Consider the following 21,410-nt stretch of genomic DNA (forward strand, 5'->3'; position numbering starts at 1 on the left):
AAGTCTAATCCCATGTGAGGGCTCTTAAAGAAGCACTCCCATGTCTCCATCTTATTTGATCATGGGTATTATCAAAGATGCTTGCTTTGCCCCAACACACACCCCCCCCCTTCCCCAAACCCAAAAAAAAAACCCCTTTCCTTTTTTGGGTAGAAATTCTCCATCTTATTAATCATGGGCATTATTAAGATGCTTGCTCTACACTTATTAAATCAATAAGTGAGTGCGTTTAGATAGCTTCTTATTTACAAAAAAAAAAAAAAGAATTTATTTGATTACATTATAAACACGTTTTTTTAATAATATTTTTATTTTTGGGATTATTGAAGCTCTGCATAAAATCGATCACTTGGCAAAGGTTGCTTTAAGGGGATGGTTTCAAGTCACTATTCTCAAAGATCCCCCACATACTATTAAACAACTACTTAGTCAAGATTTACGTTGGTTTGCAATTCCTAGATTAGTTTCTACTTGATTTGACCCTCCATTGTACCAAAGAAAAAAAAAACTCCATAAAACCATCATCTAAAATCCACCTCTCATGTTGCTCTAGCGTACCAAAAAATACTTATTGTATGGTTGTTTCAATAAGTTTTAGGCCTTGTCTGGAGTGTGATTCTTCACAGAAAAATTTTTCTGTTTCCTGTAAACACATTTTTTAATCTTTTTTTTTTTTACTTTACATATATCAAATCATTGCAATATATATTTCTATCAATCCAAACAAGCCCTCTTAACCCTAATCCAACCCCCCTCCCCTCCGGTTGAATCATGACATAGATAGTCTGTGTTATAAAATCAATGAACATGTCTCAATTTTAACACTTAGTTGCTTTTTTCTTTTAATTTCTCTCTTAGATTTTTGAAACTAGCTCCATTCACCACCTTTTATTTTTTTTTTCCCTTCTCTCTTTTCATTTGGTAGAAGGTTTATTTAAGACTTACCATGCAAAACAAAAACACATCATACATGTGCACATACGTGTGTGTGTGTGTGCATATGTGTTGTATTAGTTGTCATGCATAGGAGCGGGATGTCCGGCGCAAGTTGGTGACATTTGTGAAATTTATTTTCCAAATTCAAAGGCGTAAAAATCCCCTCATTCGTTGTCTCCAATCTCCATCACCACTAGCCCCCGCCCCCTCTTCCTTAATTCCCACTCCCACCCCGATCTACTACTACTAGACTACTAATCTACGTAACATGACATAATTAATAGCTAATTATCCTAAGTCGTTAATCCAAATGCAGCTTTGCATCCACATCTGAATTCATGCTGATGATCCACCTTGAAGTCAATAGCATCTCACGTGGGTTTCCGCAGTCAATATGTTTTACTACCAGTATTTAATTTAATGACTTCTAGTATAAATGCTATTAGTACTTAATTTAATGCAGTGATTAATTCTTCATCGATTAACTGTCTGATGGTAGCTTCTATACGCGCTTTAATAATTTTAATTTTCACGCTTCTTGATACTAATCCTATTAAGAACGAGGCCTAAAACATTTGTGGTCATGTTAAAGGAGCAAATATGGACATGTGCGTTTGAATAACAAGTACGGTTAGTCAAAAAAAAAAAAGACGATAAAATTAATTATTTGTGCCCATTTAATACTCGTCAAGAAAATCCTATTTCAATTTTCAACTTCAACCAAGCTCCGTCTTTGCCAAGGATAAACCACCCAAGTTTCGGTTTAGAGTAAATGGTGAGAATGGTTACTAAATTATTTAAAACGGCATTGTCTAATTATCGAATTTTTTTTAAATAAAAAGGGCTACTTATCTCCTTAAAACAGGTCTTTTGGGCCATTTTTTGATAAATCAACCGAAAAAGAACTGAATTTTAGGACATTTTTAGCCCTGAAAACTTACAACAACAGCAGGTCAAATGTGCTTTTCATTTTTTGTTGGTTTACTAGTTAAATTGGACAATATTACTCGAAAGGCTCGTTTAAGAAGTGAAGTGACTTTTTAAATTAAAAAAATGAGTTTTGATGTCTGAAACGTGCTATTTTAAATAATTTAGTGACAATTTTACTATTTACTCTTGAATTTATAAATAAGGTAAAATTTTAAGTGTCGATGGGATTACTTTTTCGCATATACAAACTAGTATCAAAAGTAGAGAAATAATAAGTATTCAAAAGTGTAAACTTAATATTCATCAAATTTAATATCGTATTTTTTAGTGATAAATATTTACATGATGAATCTTAGTTGATTTTATCACACTGCTGAATTAGATAAAATGGTAGAACTTTGTAGGCAATAATATGAGAGTGTTTGGATAGAAGATTATTTCACATAATATTTTATATGTATCATAAACATATTTTTTAATTCATCTTTTTATATTATCACTTAATTTTTTATTTTACATACGTTACATCATAAAAAGTATTATAATAATTATTTTAAATAATAATATTATATTCTACTATTAGAATGCTTGAAACACTAGTCGCCCGACCTGAGCTAAATCTACCGTACTACTAGCAAACTGTAGTATTTTACTACAAAAGATATAAAAAAAACAAGATAAATACTTTTATACTAATAATTTTCGTAATAAATTAATATGTGAGAACAATTTTTGTTTTCTAATGACCGTGTGAATAGTATATGCGTGAATCAATCTCGTCAAATGATGACATCTCATGCTAGGAATAGGTATTGCACTTGCTGCTTATTTGGCTTCACGAGCCAGCTATGGTTTTGTGACCTGTGATTGGATTTGGATCCATACCGTACTTTAGTTGCCAGCCCCCAATTCTACGCACTACTATTTTTCTTGCTAGTTTCCGTTTTCCTATCTCTCTGCTCCTCTCTCTCTCTCAAGAATTCCACCCCGCGTTTCAGACACTCCCCAGACTCCAGAGAAAGACAAATAGATACATACGTACATTCATTCACCGATATATTTTGGATTGGGAGAGAGAGACTGAAAGCTGAAGGAGTGAGTGAGTTACTGCGTATTGTGTGTGTGTGTGTGTGTGTGAGAGAGAGAGAGAGAGAGAGAGAGAGAGAGAGGGAGACAGAGACTGGGTGAGAAGAAGGGGAAGGAAATGAGGGTGGTGAGGTAAGAGAAGGGAAAGGACAAAATCTTGAGTTGAGGCAAATTCAAGCAAAAGAAGGGGAAACAAATAGACTGAAATTCAGGGGCTTAGATTGGGAGGTGTTTACTCATTTATCTGTCTTGTTGGATACATTAAGGTACTCTCTAAAGATTCTTACTTTCTGCAAACTTAGCTCGAGTAGAATTCGTTCTGTACTGGTATTTGTCTTGTTCGTTGAAAAGATGGCGACTTCCATGGATGCAAATTAATGGGTTTTCCTTCAATTTGATTTTCTGAAGTTGCTTTAATTGGTTTTTGAGTAACTAAGTGAGCTGAAGTTCACCATAATTGAACCACCTTTATTGTTCTTACTTGTTTGGTAAGGTAAGATCTCATTGATACTGGTGTACTTGGGATTTGTTATCACCCCCTTAATAATCTCGTTTTAAGGTTTTATTAGTTATGCAACCAATATTTCTACTAGACGTTTTACTTAGTTACTATTGTTACCAAAAATAAAGGTTGAATTTTTTGGCATATTTCTTCTCGGGTTAGTTAGTGGATCTAATTTGAAAATAGGGGATTAGATCTTGTTTAGGCTTCCCACTTGGCCGTTTTATTGTTTCCTGATATAATAAGTGCTCTATTAGTAATTTTTATCAAAAGGCATTTTAATGTATGACTTGTTTACAGGGGATTTCAGGTGGGACAATGTCAAGGCCTCTCCATCGAGGTGTATCAGGTGGGGGGCGGTTTCCACCGAATAGCCATGATATCTGGGATGATGATTCTCAGATGAAAGATAAATTAGAGAAGGAAGATGTTGATAGAAAGAGTCCAAATGCTGATCAGACTTATTTATCCATTAGCCAGCCCTTTCGTTTTCTTCTCACGGACAATTCATCTTCTAAGCATGGTTTAATGGAGAATGGATTTGTTTCAGACCCATTTAGTCCTGGAGTACTAAGAAATAGACATAAGCGCGCTTTGCTTTTGCTGAGGTTAAGCTTAGTTGTAATTGTAATTCTTGCTCTTACTGGATCCTTTTGGTGGACAATCTCAATAACAACTTCATCCAGAGGTCAAGTATATCGAGGGTACAGGAGCCTGCAGCAGCAATTAGTTTCTGACTTGGTTGATGTTGGAAAGCTTTCTCTTGGTTCTACAAGGTTAAAAGATTTGGAATATTGTTCTCCAGAGTCTGAGAATTATGTTCCTTGCTTCAATGTTTCAGAAAATCTTGCTTTGGGGATTTCCACTGGCGATGAATATGACCGCCACTGTGGGCCAAGTTCCAGACAAAGTTGTTTGGTTCTTCCACCTGTCAATTACAAGATTCCGCTGCGGTGGCCTTGGGGAAGAGATCTTATCTGGGTGGCAAATATAAATATTACCGCACAGGAGGTTCGATCCTCTGGAAGTTTGACCAAAAGGTGGGTTAAAATGAAATGCTGGTCTCTTTTATTGAGAGAAAAGATCATTTGTTTATGTTGGAGGCCTGAATTTTATTTAGTTATTCTAACAGTGTCAAACCACTTCAGGATGATGATGTATGATGAAGATCAAATATCCTTTCGTTCGGCATCTCCTGGGTATGATGACATGGAAGATTATGCTCACCAAATTGCTGAAATGGTTGGGCTAAGAAATGAATCCAACTTCATACAATCTGGAGTAAGTGATTGTGGCTTAATGTGGTCTTAATCTTAATTACCTTGCTATAGGTTTCGTCACCTTTGGCTAGATGAAAATTTAGTTTTATTTATCATTCTACCTCTTGAAAGTTCCATCTATTATGATCTTACTATTGGAGCATTGCATTGGCTGTTTTGCTTGGATTGCTTTTATGTAGCTAATAATTATCCTTACCTGGAATCTGCCAGTTGATGGCACATAATTCTCAATGAGCTCAAGTTTCCAACTGGCTTTTTAGTGAGACCATTATATGTGTTTCCATAACTTGCAAAAGACCTGTCTATTTTCCAATTCCTGCATACTTTGCTTTGTGCCAGTTTTTTGTTAGGCTGTTAGCTTACCTCCCTTGGGACAAATTTGAAGTACTCCTCTGTATTTGCTGGTTTTGCATAGCTGTTGCATACATTGGTCTCATGGACATCAGATGCAGTTACTTTGTTCACCATGATTGTTTTGTTCTGATGGAAGTGCTCTTCATTAGAATTTTGCTTTGTGTTGTTTTTCTGTATTGAATCAGTTTAGATTTAGCTCAACTAGATAAAGCTGTTCTAACCCAAACAACACTCTGATCTAAGGTCCTGGAATTTGGGTTGTTCTTCTTATGTGAATTATGAATGTAGCAAATAGCTTCTACTGGTGCCAGAATTGTTGGATATTTTTGTTCCATCTTGGTATACGAAAAATTTAGCTTCATGGTAAATGTTCTTCACTTTCAGGTTCGAACTATATTGGACATAGGCTGTGGCTATGGTAACCTTGGGGCACATCTTTTTTCCTATGAATTGTTGACAATGTGCATTGCAAATTATGAAGCTTCTGGCAGTCAAGTTCAGCTCACCCTGGAAAGAGGTCTTCCTGCAATGATTAGTTCATTTACTTCAAAACAGTTGCCGTATCCATCTCTTTCTTTTGACATGATACACTGTGCGGGATGTGGCATTGATTGGGATCAGAAAGGTAGGCTTCATGATGTTGGTCCTTCTCTCCTGCACGTTCTTCCTACTTCATGCTAAACCTTTTGTTTTTACAACATAAAGATAACTCCTTGTGTGTTCATCGGGGACTTTTAGGTTATTAAAGTTATGGAATGGATATGCTGAAGATATCTTGAAACAGTATTGTGTCAACAATACATACTAGGAAAGAGTTCCAGAGTAGTCAAATGAAGGATTATTGTAACAAAGGAACACAATGTCGGACTGCTAGTAGAAAGATGTTTGAAAAACATTCTTGATAGACGTAGCATTGTAACTTTTTATTTTTTGCAGTTCAGAAAGCAAACATTGCTACAAGCTCCACTTTAGTGAAAGCACCGTTCATCAATTGAGTCAAAAGTTTCCATGGTTGCTGCTTGTCTTTTGCTGTCTAGATGTAGAAAATACTATATACTAACTTAAGAAAGAGAATGAAGCTTTTCACTTATGTCTGAGGACTTGAGCGTCTTAAACATGTCCTTCTCAAAGACTGACCCTCTTTATCTTAGAAAACATATGACAGTCACTGGATAGTGACAATCAGTCCTGGAATAACTTCTGAGGTGGCAAGAATTCCCATTATTATCAGCAGTACACTAACGTATGAATGCATGGGTTAATACAAATTGGATAGTGCAGTAGTGATCTCTGTGGAAATTAATTGCTTCATTGGAAAAGTTATTTGACATCATGATCAGTTGAATTTTGGCTTCCAATTTTCATTTTTTTCTTTTTACTTTAGAATATTTTCACATATTTAGTAGATATGGGGTAGCTGCAGCTTTTCTGCTTCTCTTGTTCTAAACTATATATACGTGAGCTTAGTTGATGCTGCTGATTTTCCGGCTTGACTGTTGAAGGCTGGTATAAATATCTAAAAAGTAGTAAATGATTTTGACAGCAGACTGGTACTTGAGGTTTATTCATGTTGTTTAGCAGTATTCTCGGCCAACAAAATTCCAATCTTCTTTTTGGAGCTTAGATTGATAGATACTGAAATCGAATCTAAAAGCAACAGAAGTTTTAGATTGGCAAGAATCACTTAATTTGCTAAGATGTCTGACCTGAGCAAAGCGTACTATATATCTTTCATTACCTGTCCTGTAGTGTGAACTCCAGATATTTGCAATCTACAGTTGATCAAGTAGAATGTGTGCACCCTTTGATTCATTTGGCCATTGCCCTTCTGGAATTCTCCAGTACATAATTAGAGTCCTTCAAAGGTTCCAAATAACCGTCTTTCAAACAGTTCCCTGTTATACAAAGAGTGTTACTTACTGTTACATGCTTGTTATTGTGTGGTGCAGATGGTATTCTTTTAGTTGAAGTTGATAGGGTTTTAAGGCCTGGTGGATATTTTGTCTGGACTTCGCAACTGACAAGTTCTCAGCAGTACCTTCGCAAAAAAGAGAACCAGAAAGAATGGAACTTTGTGCATGGTTTTGCAAAAAATCTCTGCTGGGATATGTTGTCACAGCAAGTTGACACTGTTGTTTGGAAAAAGACTAGTAAAAAGAACTGTTATTCTACTAGGTAAGGCATCAATACATTACACTTACATAATTTAACTGTTATGCTACTAAGTAAGGGATTAATGCAAGTACACTTGCATAATTGTTTGTTTATTTATTTTTTCAACTTATGAGCTTTGTCCACCAAAGATATGAATTTTACAGTGTGTAAGTGTGGATTCAACTGATGGTTGTGGATTTGTGGGATTGCTTTTATTTCCAGGAAATCTGGTTCTGGTCCCTCTCTCTGCAACAGGGGCCGTGATGTTGAATCCCCCTATTATCGACCGCTTCAGGGATGTATTGCAGGGACTCAGAGCCGGCGATGGATTCCTATTGCAGAAAGGACTAAATGGCCAGCAAGGACTAGATTAAACTCAAATGAACTTGCAATTCATGGTAAGATTATAATCATTTACTACCTGCTTAATCCAACCATTATTGAAGCAGTTTGCAACCATTAAAATGATGTAAAGTGCATGAAAACAGTCAAGGTTGTTCATGGCTAATCATTTAAAGGATGTTTAGACTGTACGCCATTTTCGATTTGTAGCCTTCCTTGGAAGATCTTCATATAATCCATTTTGGCTGTATCAGGTTTAAATTCAGATGACTTTGTGGAGGATACCCTCAACTGGAACTCAGCAGTTCGGGATTATTGGTCTCTTCTCTCACCACTAATATTTTCTGATCATCCAAAGAGACCTGGGGATGAAGATCCTTCTCCACCTTTTAACATGGTTAGAAATGTGTTGGACATGAATGCTCACTTTGGTGGATTCAATGCTGCATTACTAGAAGCCAAGAAATCTGTGTGGGTCATGAATGTGATTCCCACAACTGGAAACAACCACCTTCCTTTAATTCTGGATAGGGGATTTGTTGGTGTTTTACATGACTGGTAATTTCTGCTCCCTTTCTCTTGGGCAACAATTATTTCCCTCTTTTACTTGTTGATTTGTCAGTTGCATGCAGAGTGAACACAAAGATGATCATTGAATTATCGTACAGTTTAGTTGCGACTTCTATTATGCATTGGTGGAAAGAGGAAACGATTTCAATTGCATATTCAATATAACCCGATGACTTCTTAGACATTGGATTTCATAGCAAATTGATATTTGCAGCTTACCCTGAAATTTTATACTTGCAGTTAATCCTCAAATGTTCTTCTTGCCCATTTGTATTTCGCCTTCTTGTCGTAGTCCTTAATGCAAGGAGAGGATTCCATAACAGAATTTTGGACAGATACCTAGTTGCTTGTGCAGTACAAGTGATAGTAGAAATTTTGACGTCCTCTTAAGTCTCACATGACTAAGACTTCAAAATTTTGGTTCAGGAGCTCTTATTATTCTTCTCCTAGTCAATACACTATCATGCTTCTTCCTAAGTTCTGTGATTTACTTATTATGTTCTTTGTCCTCAAGGTGTGAAGCATTCCCGACATACCCAAGAACTTATGACCTTGTGCATGGAGATGGACTTTTGTCACTTGAATTTGGTGAGAAGCGAAGATGTGAAATGCTAGATGTGTTCATCGAGATGGATCGTATACTTCGTCCAGAGGTACGTCTCTCTATGACTATATTTCCTTGTTATACAAACTATTATAGCGATAGAAATTGAATTGTAGCTGATATTGGCACTTGGTTTAAATAGCAGTCACCTTGACCTTTCTAATTATGCGAGTTTCCAGTGGATAATTAGTCTCATACGTTAGCTTTCAAGTCTCCCGGTAAACATTCTGAGATCGAGGGGTTTTTATCCATTATTTTCTAGGATGCTCTATGGGCTTTTTAGTTTATTTACAAGGACTTTCTATAACTAATTCATTGGGTAACCAGTAATCTGCTTGGTTTGTAAATGCAATTGCGATTAGGTCTAGGCTTTTAACATGCATTTCCTGACATTAGCTAATCTAGATGGCTGTGATGCAGGGTTGGGTTATACTACGAGACACGGCTACCCTAATCGAGTCTGCAAGAACTCTCACCACACTCTTGAAATGGGATGCACGTGTGGTAGAGGTTGAGAACAACAGCGATGAGCGACTCCTAATCTGCCAGAAAGCTTTTGTAAAGAGGCAGGCAATGTAATTCAGGGTTGGCAAGAAGCCAACGTTCATAGACGAACCTTGAGATAAAGTTATGTTTGTCGTAAAGTTCTACAAGAATTGTGGTAGAGTTCCACAGAGTTGGTGGAATTGAAAGTTTTGATTAGAAAAAACAGAATGCAGTAAAAGCAGGAACAATTTTTCTGCTTAGGAGGGAGGAACCACAGGTCCTCAAAATCCTATGGAGCCGTAAGGTAAACATAGGGCCATGTAATTACACAGCCTGAGGCACAGCATGTTCAGAGAAGTATAGGGATATACTTTAAAAAAATTTTCTTTGTGATGTCTCATTTCATCCATACAACCACATTGATAAAATTATAATGTGAAGATTTGCAGAATAAGCAAAGTTGATTTTTTCAGTCATTGTATAGTATGCCCAGCTGCTCCGTTCGCTTGACATCATTCTTTCATTTGGTTTGGACATTCTTTTCCTTTGCTAAATGTATTCACTCGAATGTCTTGACTTGGTGAAAAGTTTTATACTACTATCAATTTGCTCTGGTCCCTCTTATCTTATTTTGAGGCCTTTGCCACTGAAGAAAAATTTCAAAGGAACGCTTCTTTGCATGGAAATAAATTCTTTCTGTCTGGGCGGAGTAGTGGTGGTTATTGGATATCAATTCAAGTCCCATTAGAAGCGCAAAGCTTTAACAGCTGAAGAGAGGGCTGCAAACAAGCCAAATCGAGTTGTGTTTTGATCTAATTGAGTCGAGTCTTGACTTAATTTTATTGAACTCGAACTCCAGTTCGAACTCGACGAGTTGACAATTTAAAACTCGAGCTCGAGTTTGACTTGATTCTAGCCAAGCTCGAGCTCGAAAAAAATAAAGCTAATGAGCTTATTATTTTGAGTTCGATCAACCCGCTCGCGAGTCAGTTCGTTTGCAGTCCTAAAAAATAAAATAATTATTTTTTCTTAATAAATAATAAAATATTAAGGGTATATATAATTTTACTATTAAAATAAAAAATAATAAAATATATATATATACTCGAGCTCGCGAGCTAATGAGCTTATTATTTTGAGTTCGATCAACCCGCTCGCGAGTTAGTTCGTTTGCAGTCCTGCTGATGAGTACTCTAATCTATTTCTACATTTTTTCATAAAACCCTACTAATTAGTTGCGCAGCCACTATTTGCCAAATAACACGTAATGCAGGGTCTAATCGTTAATGAAACTCCTCTCAACCATTTTGATTTATGTAGACCAAAGTACCCCTATATTGCATTGCATATACAACTATTTAATCCATTTTTGTCTCGTTTTAATTGGAAAAGAAAAAAAAAAAGAAAAAACACACTCCTAGATTCCACTGCTCATACAATAATTTGGGTTTTTAAGGTTAATCAAATTTTAGAGGTCTCATGGCACATCCTGTTTAAATTTTTTTTTTTTTGAGATTTCAAAGACTTGCAAAAAATCTTTTTCTTTTTTAAAATTTTCCAACAATGGAGGGATGAGATTTGAAAAGTGGGGAGCGAGAGTGAGATTTGAGCCGAGAACCTTTGAAGCAACTTGCAAAAATCTTTATTTAACCACCATAGTGGGGGTTACTGGTCAGAGAGTTGAACTCCCGCTTGATAGACCAAGGTTTAAATCTTGACTAACAAATTTCAGGTAGGAAGGGAATAAGAGAACGGGAAGGTAAAAAAAAAAGGGATCTTTAGCCATGATACTTGGGAAAATCCCCAAATTTGTCTTTATCTAAACTAAGTTGCTGATGAGTTTGCCCAGAATGCAAATTTGAAAGCAAATACAGGAGGAGTGGATGGATAATCCACCTTATTTTGTACATCAGCTCCTATTAGCCATCTGACTATTAATAAAATCTATCCAACTAACATAATTAACTTTAATTTGTTTGGTGGAGCCATGATTATATAACCGACCTTAGCTCAGTTGGTAGAGCGGAGGACTGTAGTGGTTACATGGCAATCCTTAGGTCGCTGGTTCGAATCCGGCAGGTCGGACGATATCATATGTTTTCTTCAAATTTGTTTTGCATCCTTTAATTTCCTTTCTTTCATTTTCGTCTTTTCCCCTTTCTGACCATTGGGACACCATAGACCATTGCACATCAAACCACCCTGTCACGGTGTCACCACCACCTCACACCAGCACAAAACCCTCCCGCCGCCGCCACATGACACCAATTCCGCCGCCCATGACCCTCTGGCAACACCTTCTTTCCACCCTCACACCACTACTAAAACAACCCACTCCAAACTTCCTCCCTTCAAAACCCTCCTAAACCCCTACTCAAAACCTCACATATTTTCTCTCTTCAACTCCCGCCATTTCTCCACCTCATTTCTAGTAACAAAAACCCCCAAAAAATTCAAGAAAAAACGCAAGAAAAAAGAAAGCCCGCGAACCAAACTTGTTCAAACCCAGCCAAACCTCAGCCCCCACCTGGAAAACATCCTCCACCGCGATGCCCACTTCAGATTTTTAACAAAAACCAAAGAATATCTCTCCAAACAACCCCAACAAGTCCTCCTCCTCGACGAGGCAGGAAAACTACACCAGCAACTGGGCTTCCCCCGCGGCCGAAAAGTCTCGAAATTTATCCAAAATCACCCTTTACTTTTCGATGTTTACCGCCACACGGATAATAAAATGTGGATTGGTTTTAGTGAATTTATGGAGGGACTGTTGCTCGAGGAGCGCAAAATCATGGATCAAATGGAAGTTGAGAGAGTGAATGTGGTCAGAAAATTGTTGATGCTGTCGGTTAATAAGAGGATCCCCCTGAGTAAAATTCATCATAACAGGCTTTTGTTTGGGATCCCGGATGATTTTCGAGATAGAGTGGTGAAGTTTCCCGAGCACTTTAAGGTTGTTGTTGAGGAAGATGGTAAAAGGGTGCTTGAACTTGTGAATTGGGATCCTACATTGGCAGTTAGTGCGTTGCAGAAGGAGTTTATGATAGATGAGGATAAGGTTAAGAAGGCGTTTAAATTCGCGGTGAAACATGGGAAGGCATTGGATTTAGATGAGGATGATGAGAGGAAGTTGAATATGTTGAATACTTTGCCATTGGTATCACCTTATTCCGATGGGAGTAAGTTTGATTTATGGACTTTGGAGGCTGAGAAGTATAGGGTTGGAGTGATTCATGAGTTCTTGAGCTTGACATTGGAGAAGAGGGCTTATATACATAACATTGTGGAGTTTAAGGAGGAGTTTAGTCTAACTAAACATACTTATCAGATGCTTCTGAAGCAGCCGAGAACATTTTATTTGGCTGGGACAGAGATGAATTGGTGTGTTTTTCTGAAGGATGCTTATGGGGAGGATGGTGTATTGATCAAGAAGGATCCCCAGTTGGTATTCAATGAGAAGTTGTATAGATGTGCAGAAATGAAAGATTTGGGATCAAGTGATGATGGGAGTAAGAAATGAAGTTGCAGTAGAGAATTTGAGCATGAAGCGGGTTTTGCCTGAATGAGAGAGATGATACCAACAATATCAAGTATCTCAACAAGGAAAACAAATGAAAGGAAAATGGGCAGACAGAGGCAACAGTTCAGTATGAACTTCTTAGGTACTTTAGAGTTGAACTTGGCAAGTTATGCAGCTGCTTCTCTGTGCTAATCTACTGGGCACTGCTTGATGAAGGGATCTAGTTTTCATTTTAGTGTCATGCTGATTATTTTCAAGTTGATTTTTTGTATTTTAAAGTCACTAGTTGATTAAAAGTCTCGGTCTTTAGTCTTTAGAATATGTAGAGACTTGATCATGTGTATAATTTGCACTAGTTTGAATACGAATCTTGTTTCTACTTTTCATGAGTTCATGCCTATGAATTTATTTAATTGTCAAGAATATGGTTTCTCTACGTGAATAGAATATTTCCGCATGAAATATGATCTTCATGGTTTCACATCCTAATGCAATGATTATCTTATCATCTAACTCTTGCTAGTTTCTGTTGCCAATGAACATTTTGACTAAGATAACTAATTTTCTCAATGTAAGATAGTTGTACGGTAGTGTTGTTGGTTCTGATACGAGTCATTTGATATGATTGCATTCTTGATCTTCGTCAGGCCATGTGGGAAGCAGAGCTTCTAAAGCATGGTAATTGTGTTTTTGTAAGTATGAATAGAAATAGATCGAGTTTCTATTAGTACATAATTTGTACTGATAACTAATCTTGGCTCAGAAGATACAGGTCTGTATTATGATTGAGTATGTTTGCTCCATTTATCAGTGGTAAAAGCACCTTTCTGTTAGTTCTGCAGAAGCACAGGCCTACCTGGGAAGAGAAGAGAGTTGTTGCATATACGCAAGGTGTAATCGGATTGGTCACCATTTTCTGTGAACCCAGACACTAGTCAAAGGAATCCGAATTACAGCCAAAGAACATAGTCCACTGTAGTCATCCTACACAATTTTAGTATCACTTAGAAGTTGACCACTATGTACCGAAGCATTACTGGAGGCTAGAGGTCTTATACCAGATTGCAAATTTTCCTGAATTAAGCTCACCTTGTATGCTGCTGTTTAATTTTTATCAAGGTATCAGCTCATACTAGCCTGACATGCCATCTAGTTTCTTTGTGAAACGTATTATTAGCGTGTAAACTTTTCTACAAGTCAGGATTTTGTTTCGAAACCACTGTTCCATGGCAATGGCATTCTTGTAACGTCAACTGAATAAAAAGCAGCCATTCCTGCCACCCTTGCGATGCCAATCATTCTGAAGATCAGATTCTTTAGAAACAAATCGAGCTTAACAGACAGACAAAATAGTCAAGATACTCAATGACCATAAACATGAAAAGGGAAAAAAAAAGGATCCAGACAACATAAGCAAAACACCTGGTTGGTAACATCAAACACTCCAACTTGAAACAAAATGAAAAAGAAACCTCAAGCTCTCAATGTTGCCCACCGGAAGAGAGGGCATTTTTGGATAACCTGGCTAGACAAGGATATAACAGGGTGAAGATGCAGGATTCACTTGGCCTTTGTGGTAGGATGAGACTGTATGCGGCTTTTTGACTTGTGCCTGTTTTTATACGCAACACTTGCACTGCTCCTATGAACACCAGAGGAAGATGAACCCCCTTGGGTCACTTTCCTTGCTGCTTTTTTACGAGAACTCCAACTGCTGTTGCCGAGTGCAACTTTAGCAATGCCTTCTTTGCCTACCTCCCGTGCTTTTTGAGGATTGATAGGCTGCTTGTTGAGAAAAGCTAACTTTGAGAGAATACTGCAGACAGTTTTCCGTAGCTGATCATCACCAATATTAGTCTGAATTGGATTTCCTAGTAGATTTAAAGCTAGCAGGGAGTTGTAATTGGCCACAAGCTGGCCAAGTGCTTTTGATGTAGTTATCTTGTTGAAGCTCAAGTCCAGAACTGTCAGCTTCAAGAGCCTATGCAGTCCCTCCACATCACTTATCTTGTTTCCAGCAAGATAGAGCTCCTTGATAAGCGTACAATTTGACAAACCTGATGCCACCATATGTGAAACTGCTTCATCAGTAGTATGAAATCTAGTGGAGGGTGTCATATTATCTACTTGGGTGGGTTAGATAAACTGAGACTTGGGTTTAACTTTGGAAAAAGAGGTACTTGCCTTGCCCAATTCTTGAGATTCGGTTGTAACTCAAATCAAGCACCCGCAATCGGGTTAATTCTCTAAGACCATCAATTGTGCTGATCTTGTTTTTGGACAAGTTGAGAGTATGGAGACCCTTTGGCAGTGACCCTGGAGCTACATGAACTGCAAAATGAAGTTGAAGTCTAATTAGTACGTGGTTCCTAATTCTTAATTTAGCACTCAGCTCTTTAAGCAGAGAAAAGAGGATAACTACTACAAGAACAAAAAAGAGAAGGATTTCCACATTAACCAGAATGCATACCTATTAAGTTGCCAGATAAGTTAACAGATCGAAGACTATTGAAGCTCGAGAGGTGGGGAACCACTTTTAGTCCAATTCCCACAATATGAGCAACTTTTGAGGAAGAGTTCAGAGATTGTATGACACTGTTGGCATGCGCGATCTCCTCTGGGACGTTAAAAGTTGGATGCAGGAGCACAGGAGATGAACTCCTCCTTGGTGATCTTCCAGCTTCTGGAGTGCCTACGAGATCAGTTTTATCTTCAGTTTGATCATCTTTCTCAACTGGGACAGGAGTTTGCACCAAAAGCCCTTTCACCCATTCATCAACTCTTGACATCCTGGAAGACGCCCCAGGGAAATCAACCCATTGATTCAGTGGCCACTCATCCGCTCTTGCCATCGTGGAAGATTCCCCAGGGAAAGCAACCCACTGATTTTGTGGCAACAAACCAGAGACTCCATGAAAGCCATCCCACCTCTGGTCGTCATTGTCACAGATGACATTTTTCAACCGCTCTTCAGTAAACAAATTAGGTGATTCCACTTTGCTCAAGTCTACAGCTCTCGTTGGTTCTAGAGTATCTGAACAGTAGCCTCCTTGCTGGTTCAAGGCCGGATTTAACAAAAGTGGAGGTGGTCTAGAAACCTCTACTCTGTGGAGATTCCTATGGCTCCAAAGGAACAGTTTCCACCACAATTTTCGACTTCTAGAAGGTAGTATTTTACTTGATGAATGCTTCTTCAGGATCACCCTGTCAGCACTACAACGTGTCCTCACAGAAAGTGGACTTGCTGGATTCACTTGAAGAACTTCTTCGTTCAATTTCTCAGCTAATTTTTGCAATTCTTCATAAGATTGAGCTTTTGTAGGAGGAAACTGTGCAGCCACTTTGTTGAGCATACCCCTAGTTCCCAAGTCAGAGCAGGACCGCACAAGCTTCGGGGAAGCCCAAAACGCAGCTTTACCAATTCCTGGATCACTTAGGTGTCCACTTTTTGAAATCTCCCTAGCCTCTATATCTTTTTCAGTTCTCTCACACTGGTTGCTCAAATCTGTGCCAAAAGTGTTGTAAAGATTCATCTCTTTAACAAGTCGATCAGCCTCTTCATTTGAGCAGCCAGCATGAGCTTGAAGATCAAGATCAGAGTTTTCCCGCCTCATCGACAAATTTTCGTCATCCTCATCTTCCCCCTCATAAGCTACATCTTCAGTTTCTCTCCCAACAGGACTCTCATGATTCATTACCTTGACCTTACACCTCGCAGCTCCAGGAACGGCAAAAGGTACTGGAAGGTTGAAAGAAGTTGATCTCACCTGGTCATTTTCAGAAGATTTAGAGGGTGCCTCGATCTTTACATGTAAAGTTTTAAGTCCCTTTCCATTATCAGCTGTTTCTGGAGATTTATTTCCTCCCTACAGGCAACAAGCCACATGTAACAAAAACGAAGTGAGCAGACAAAAAATTGGGTAAGGGGAGAAAAACTGTAAGCTGAACAATCTTCAAACTGAATTAAGCAACGAAACCCCCAGAAGGAGCTGTAGATGATATTCCCTATATTTAGTTCATTGTTCTCACCTTAACTTTCTTAGAACTCCCAACAAGCCCACAAAAGAAAATGCGCCAAGCCATTCTGAAAAGTAAGTCCTCTTCAATATATATACAAAAAACCAGAGATGTCCCTCCTTCAATATATCTGCTGTTTCCTTCTACTAATTCTTCTACCGGTGCCTTAAAATTAACTGAAGAAAAGATCTTACATCTTGGAATACAATGAGCCTTGAGCAGATTGATAGAAATATAAAGAAGAATTCTTGACAGTCAAAATTCACACCGGTTCTTATTAGCCATAATCAATAGGCAGCTGCCAAAGCAATGATAGATTCCAATCTGTTGAATCCAAAGAAGAATAAAGATATCCAAGGAATGAAGAATCAAGTCCTGCCTTTCTTGCTTCATCCCTAACCCATCTCAAGGAGCAGCGAAATTCCAATTGAGGGTAGGCCAGAGTGCTAGACCCTGCAGCTTCTCTGTAGAAGCTTCACAGCAAGTAATCCTGGTCCTGCATATAAAAAATTCACAACAATAAGCACCCCATTTAAAGAAAATTCAAGAACCCCACCCACAAAAGTTCAACCTACACACATCTGAAATTTGAACAACCTAGGATTTAACAAACATTTGATGCTCTTACTGTAAAGAAAGCAAGAGACAAGAATGCAAAAGAGCAACCTTGGAGTTGGTAAATTAAGGTAACGTTAGTAAAGAAAGCGAAACATAGATCCTTGATACCTGAGGTTCTGTATCTAGCTTATGAACAAAGAAACCATACAATTTTAAACGACCTTTTGGCACACAAACAGAATAGAAATCTTAACAAAGCCGAAAAGGAGGCAGAAGTAGAAAAGCGCAAGAATAAAATCATTAGTTTACCCGTTGAAGAAAAAGTTTGCCAGTTTTAGGCCTCAGTTGCAGAACCTTCTTAATCTGAATAAGTTAATTGTCTAGAACAGTGTAGTAAATATCATACGCAAGAAATAAGCCTTATTTGCTATGTGCATTAATATATGTCCATGCGTATCTTCTTGTGTGTGTGTGTGTGTGGCTGGCTGGCTGGCTGGGTAGGAGAATTACGAGAAAGTGAGGAAAAGGGTTGGAAGTGAATGGAGAAGTAAAGCTGGAAAAAGACTAGAAATAGGTAGGATGGGAAGCCAAGTACGCGTAACCAACACGGTCCTAAATGGAACCTTGTGCCTGCTTTTTTATTGTTTTTTTGGGTATGATAGACCCTTTTTTACTAAATTATTTCTTGAGTTCTAGTATAATCATCTTTTGATAATTCATAATTAAGAAAGCAGAAACTGGAGCTTGATTTGATGGCTAACCTTAACCACTTGCAATTATTGCCTTTTTTTTATATTGCTCTCATTTTGTCAATTATTGACCTAAAGAATGCTTCTTTTTCAACTGCAGTCTTGCGCTAATTAAGGTTTGTAATCTCCTATTTCCTTTTGGCCTCGTACTCGTCTTCCTAGCTGCTGCTGCTGCTACTATTTTTTTCTCCCTTTCTACAAAGTGATATCGATGCTTCATAAACGGTCCTATCACGATTATGGGATTGCTTTTCCCAAAGAAAGCTAAACTCGTTTAATGGCTTTAATCTTCTATGGTTTAAGTTGAATATCTAAGCTTCTATTACAAACTGGGTTCTGTTAAAACATATACAACATCAAAAGAGATGTACAAGAAAGAAAGAAGTTTACAAGAATAGTTTATATTGGCAATTCTTCTTCTAAGTATAATACTATGAATTAGCGCAGAACAATAAAAGGTATGATGTTTTATTGAAAAGAAAAAAATGCATAGTATAAAAGTTAGAAATGATCATTCAGTTGATGCAATCCAAAAAAAAAACAGCAGAATCCCATTTTATCTCAACAGAGTCTACAGTTTCTTGCCATTGGTGCCTGGAAATTAAAGAGCCTAATTACTCGTCTAGAATAAGATTCAGATTCTCATTGTCTCATGAGCAGAAAGATATCGGACAAAAGAAATATAGTCATAATACCCGTGATTGCTGTTAAGAGGAGTTACCAGCAGATAGAATCAACAGTTACCAGCAGAATACAGGAGGGTTCCAATTCTCCTCTCTCCCAAAGCGGCCGATTTTACCATTTTCCACTACCCCATGAAAAATTTTGAGGCTCCTCTTTGCCCGACCTGGAAAAGGGTAAAGAAGAAAGAAAAAGAAGACGGCATAAATACCCTGATGTAATAATCATAGCTGTAACAATGCAGCAGAAAATTTGCGAAGGCCACAGGGGATTGGGATTTGCATTGTCTCATTGTTGTCAACAATCACATCATTCAACGATTATTGTCAGCAAGATTTAACAACAAATCTAAGTGGGGGGACGCGTGGATGGCAGATAGGTCAGCTGTTGGAGTTTTAACTATTTTTCTGACCGCCGATCTCTCCATCACTTTATCTCCATCATGCCTGTAAAATAATCCTACGGACGGCGTACGAACAAACCTACATTTGACGTACAACTAAAACTGGCACGATGTAGTTGTCAGCTTTAGACAAGGTTGAGAAGCAAATTCGGCAACGTTTGAGACGTACAAACGCCAATGGACCGTACATGTATAATCCAAATTTGACTGATGCATAATGGTCCCTCCTCCCCTCCAATCAGAAACCAGCTAATTCTTGCGGGCAAAACTTATTGATCATCCTGTTTCATGCAACATGGGCGAGTCAAATGAGGTTGTCTTGATTATTAGGTGTCATAATCATCATTTGATGCAAAGAAAGAAACCACCAAGACCTTTGAATATGTGGTGTAGCTCCGGCCACGATTCAGAATGTGTTTGATGAATTTCGGGAAATGATAGCAGCGTGCAGAAATTTTGCTGTGATTGATATATATACTACTTACGATTTTTTTTTTTTTCTGTTTGTTGATTGCAAGGCTTGATTCCATTCCATCAGTTACTTGCCGTAATTTGAAGAAATGAAACAATGGATAACTACAATCCAAGAAACTAACTATCCACGTTATGGTAGAGGCAAGCTTCTTCTACGTTATGAGTTAAAAAAAAAAAAGACTATGAATTTGGCCCTCCTCGTTATATCACCAAAATTTTAGCAACTTTTTCCATTCTTATAATGTTCCATTTTGTAATTTCTAATGAAACTTTCCTCCCCATTCCCAGTTTTCCTTCGCTTCTCATTCCTAATGGGAGATGGTAAAAAATGAGAGAGACGATGGCAAGAGTTCCTCGACAGGATAATCACTACAGATCGACCAAACAGCATTAAATACCCTATCATTCAACGACAGGAATGATTTGCTGAATATCAAGGCAATTTCCCGCTTGCGTATTGCCCCCACAGATATTGAACTTGTCCCCACAGTCGTTCGACGGTGTATTTTGCACCGCAAATGCCCACAATCTCTCCCAAAAGACAAAGTGACAAGTACAACCAAGATGGTATCCCCTCTCTGATAAGTGAGATAAGATCACATTTGAAGATTATCCGAATAAAGAGCATATCTTGACACCCCCAACCCCAGCCACTAGGCCTTTGGCTGGTGATCACCAACAAAGACTTGAAAAGTCTCGGCGGTGTGGGAGCTCAAGGATTCAGTAAATTTGTCACTATATGTGGCGGCCTTAATTGATTTTTTTCAATGGAGTCTCTACTCACATTGAATCCCCCTATCCCGTCCCTCTAAATTAGGTTAGATTAGGTTATAAGAATCTTATCGTTGCGATAAAATAAAAAAATAAAAAAAAGACACCCCCAACCCCCCCCTCCCCCAAAAAAAAATACTGCCTCACACTGTTTAAGAAAAGTTTAGTTAACTTTGTTGGAAGAATAAATCTAATTTATTATCCTTCGAAAATGGCCTTACATTAAAAGTAGACCTACTTAATTTTATATCAGATAAGTTAGGTTATATTCAATAAAAATCTACATTTTTCAATTAAGAATTGAATAAAAATTTGAAGACATATGAAAAAGGAAAGCAAACTAATCAAAATGAGACGGAGGAAGTACTAAGTAAGAGCATGCCTTCTATAATAACCAGAAAAGCAAGGGAATTGGGGGTTGTTTTGAAATTATCTAGTGTAGAGCAGCATAAATCCAGGTGATGTAAAAGACCAATAATGTGTTATGTGCGGTCTAAATTGATGGAGTTATCAAGTTGAGCATTTTCAAAGTGATTCGTTGGAGCTTTTACACGGCCGAAAATTAATGCTTGCAAAATGATTGTCCAGCAGTAACATTAAGTGACCAATAATTCGATGGCTTCTTTGGTAACTTTTCCACCAAGTGATGAAACTAATCACCTGATTGAACGATTCTGACTGATAGAGAATAGAAATTGCTACCACAAAGAGCGATTTGTGGAATATAATAGATAGAATAGAACATGAACGTTTTCTTTTTTAGTACGATGTTTTACTTTCTTGGTTACTTTCTAAGTCGAGTTGACACTCAAACAACCATTGTGAATCGATTCTTTGTGGGACTCATCAAACAAATAAACTCCATTCCCGTTTCTAAAATAGGATTTGGCTAGTGGATTTGTGATCTTTCTACGTGATGAAAGAATGCAATCTAGGCCCATGGAGGCAATTAACTGATAGGACCCAATTTGAAAAGAAGAAATCTGTACTGAA

The 21,410-nt window shown here is 37.9% G+C and overlaps 3 protein-coding genes and 1 non-coding gene across 6 annotated transcripts; 3 read left to right on the forward strand and 1 right to left on the reverse strand.

The window, feature by feature from the left end:
- Positions 1 to 2,719: 2,719 nt before the first annotated feature.
- Positions 2,720 to 9,831, forward strand: LOC113749027 (probable pectin methyltransferase QUA2). Of its 2 annotated transcripts, none has more exons than XM_027292657.1 (9): positions 2,720 to 3,218; positions 3,755 to 4,494; positions 4,603 to 4,735; positions 5,473 to 5,713; positions 7,038 to 7,263; positions 7,465 to 7,640; positions 7,839 to 8,142; positions 8,669 to 8,807; positions 9,179 to 9,831. In XM_027292657.1, the coding sequence occupies exons 2-9, from the start codon at positions 3,773 to 3,775 to the stop codon at positions 9,335 to 9,337; spliced, it is 2,100 nt and encodes a 699-aa protein (XP_027148458.1). In that variant the 5' UTR covers positions 2,720 to 3,218; positions 3,755 to 3,772; the 3' UTR covers positions 9,338 to 9,831. The 2 variants fall into 2 exon arrangements, with proteins under 2 accessions (XP_027148458.1, XP_027148459.1); XM_027292658.1 differs by having other exon boundaries at positions 3,765 to 4,494.
- Positions 9,832 to 11,243: 1,412 nt separating this feature from the next.
- On the forward strand, positions 11,244 to 11,329 carry TRNAY-GUA. Its single transcript is given in 2 exon segments — positions 11,244 to 11,280; positions 11,294 to 11,329. It is a non-coding gene; the product is annotated as a tRNA-Tyr (tRNA).
- Positions 11,330 to 11,408: 79 nt separating this feature from the next.
- Positions 11,409 to 13,148, forward strand: LOC113750294 (protein WHAT'S THIS FACTOR 1 homolog, chloroplastic; the record flags this gene model as incomplete). The annotated part of the gene is made up of 1 exon (XM_027294290.1): positions 11,409 to 13,148. A coding segment is annotated over one exon (1,356 nt), but the record flags the coding sequence as incomplete, so codon positions are not given.
- Positions 13,149 to 14,047: 899 nt separating this feature from the next.
- LOC113749367 lies at positions 14,048 to 18,828 on the reverse strand. 2 transcript variants are annotated; one of them, XM_027293070.1, is made up of 5 exons: positions 18,810 to 18,828; positions 16,794 to 17,277; positions 15,235 to 16,630; positions 14,949 to 15,095; positions 14,048 to 14,821 (listed from the first exon to the last, which is right to left on the reverse strand). In XM_027293070.1, the coding sequence occupies exons 2-5, from the start codon at positions 16,845 to 16,847 to the stop codon at positions 14,325 to 14,327; spliced, it is 2,094 nt and encodes a 697-aa protein (XP_027148871.1). In that variant the 5' UTR covers positions 16,848 to 17,277; positions 18,810 to 18,828; the 3' UTR covers positions 14,048 to 14,324. The 2 variants fall into 2 exon arrangements, with proteins under 2 accessions (XP_027148871.1, XP_027148870.1); XM_027293069.1 differs by lacking the exon at positions 18,810 to 18,828 and adding an exon at positions 17,649 to 17,859.
- Positions 18,829 to 21,410: the final 2,582 nt, after the last annotated feature.

The sequence above is a fragment of the Coffea eugenioides genome, chromosome 10, assembly GCF_003713205.1.
Source record: "Coffea eugenioides isolate CCC68of chromosome 10, Ceug_1.0, whole genome shotgun sequence".
Lineage (NCBI taxonomy): Eukaryota > Viridiplantae > Streptophyta > Magnoliopsida > Gentianales > Rubiaceae > Coffea > Coffea eugenioides.

Coding starts and splice junctions, on each gene's coding strand:
- LOC113749027 (XM_027292657.1), top strand. CDS start 3,773: ATGTCAAGGCCTCTCCATCGAGGTGTATCAGGTGGGGGGCGGTTTCCA. Junction 4,495..4,602: donor TCTGGAAGTTTGACCAAAAG/GTGGGTTAAAAT, acceptor AAACCACTTCAG/GATGATGATGTATGATGAAG. Junction 8,808..9,178: donor ATCGTATACTTCGTCCAGAG/GTACGTCTCTCT, acceptor GCTGTGATGCAG/GGTTGGGTTATACTACGAGA.
- LOC113749367 (XM_027293070.1), bottom strand. CDS start 16,847: ATGGCTTGGCGCATTTTCTTTTGTGGGCTTGTTGGGAGTTCTAAGAAA. Junction 16,631..16,793: donor GGAGTTCTAAGAAAGTTAAG/GTGAGAACAATG, acceptor TGTTGCCTGTAG/GGAGGAAATAAATCTCCAGA. Junction 14,822..14,948: donor AATCTCAAGAATTGGGCAAG/GCAAGTACCTCT, acceptor TGGTGGCATCAG/GTTTGTCAAATTGTACGCTT.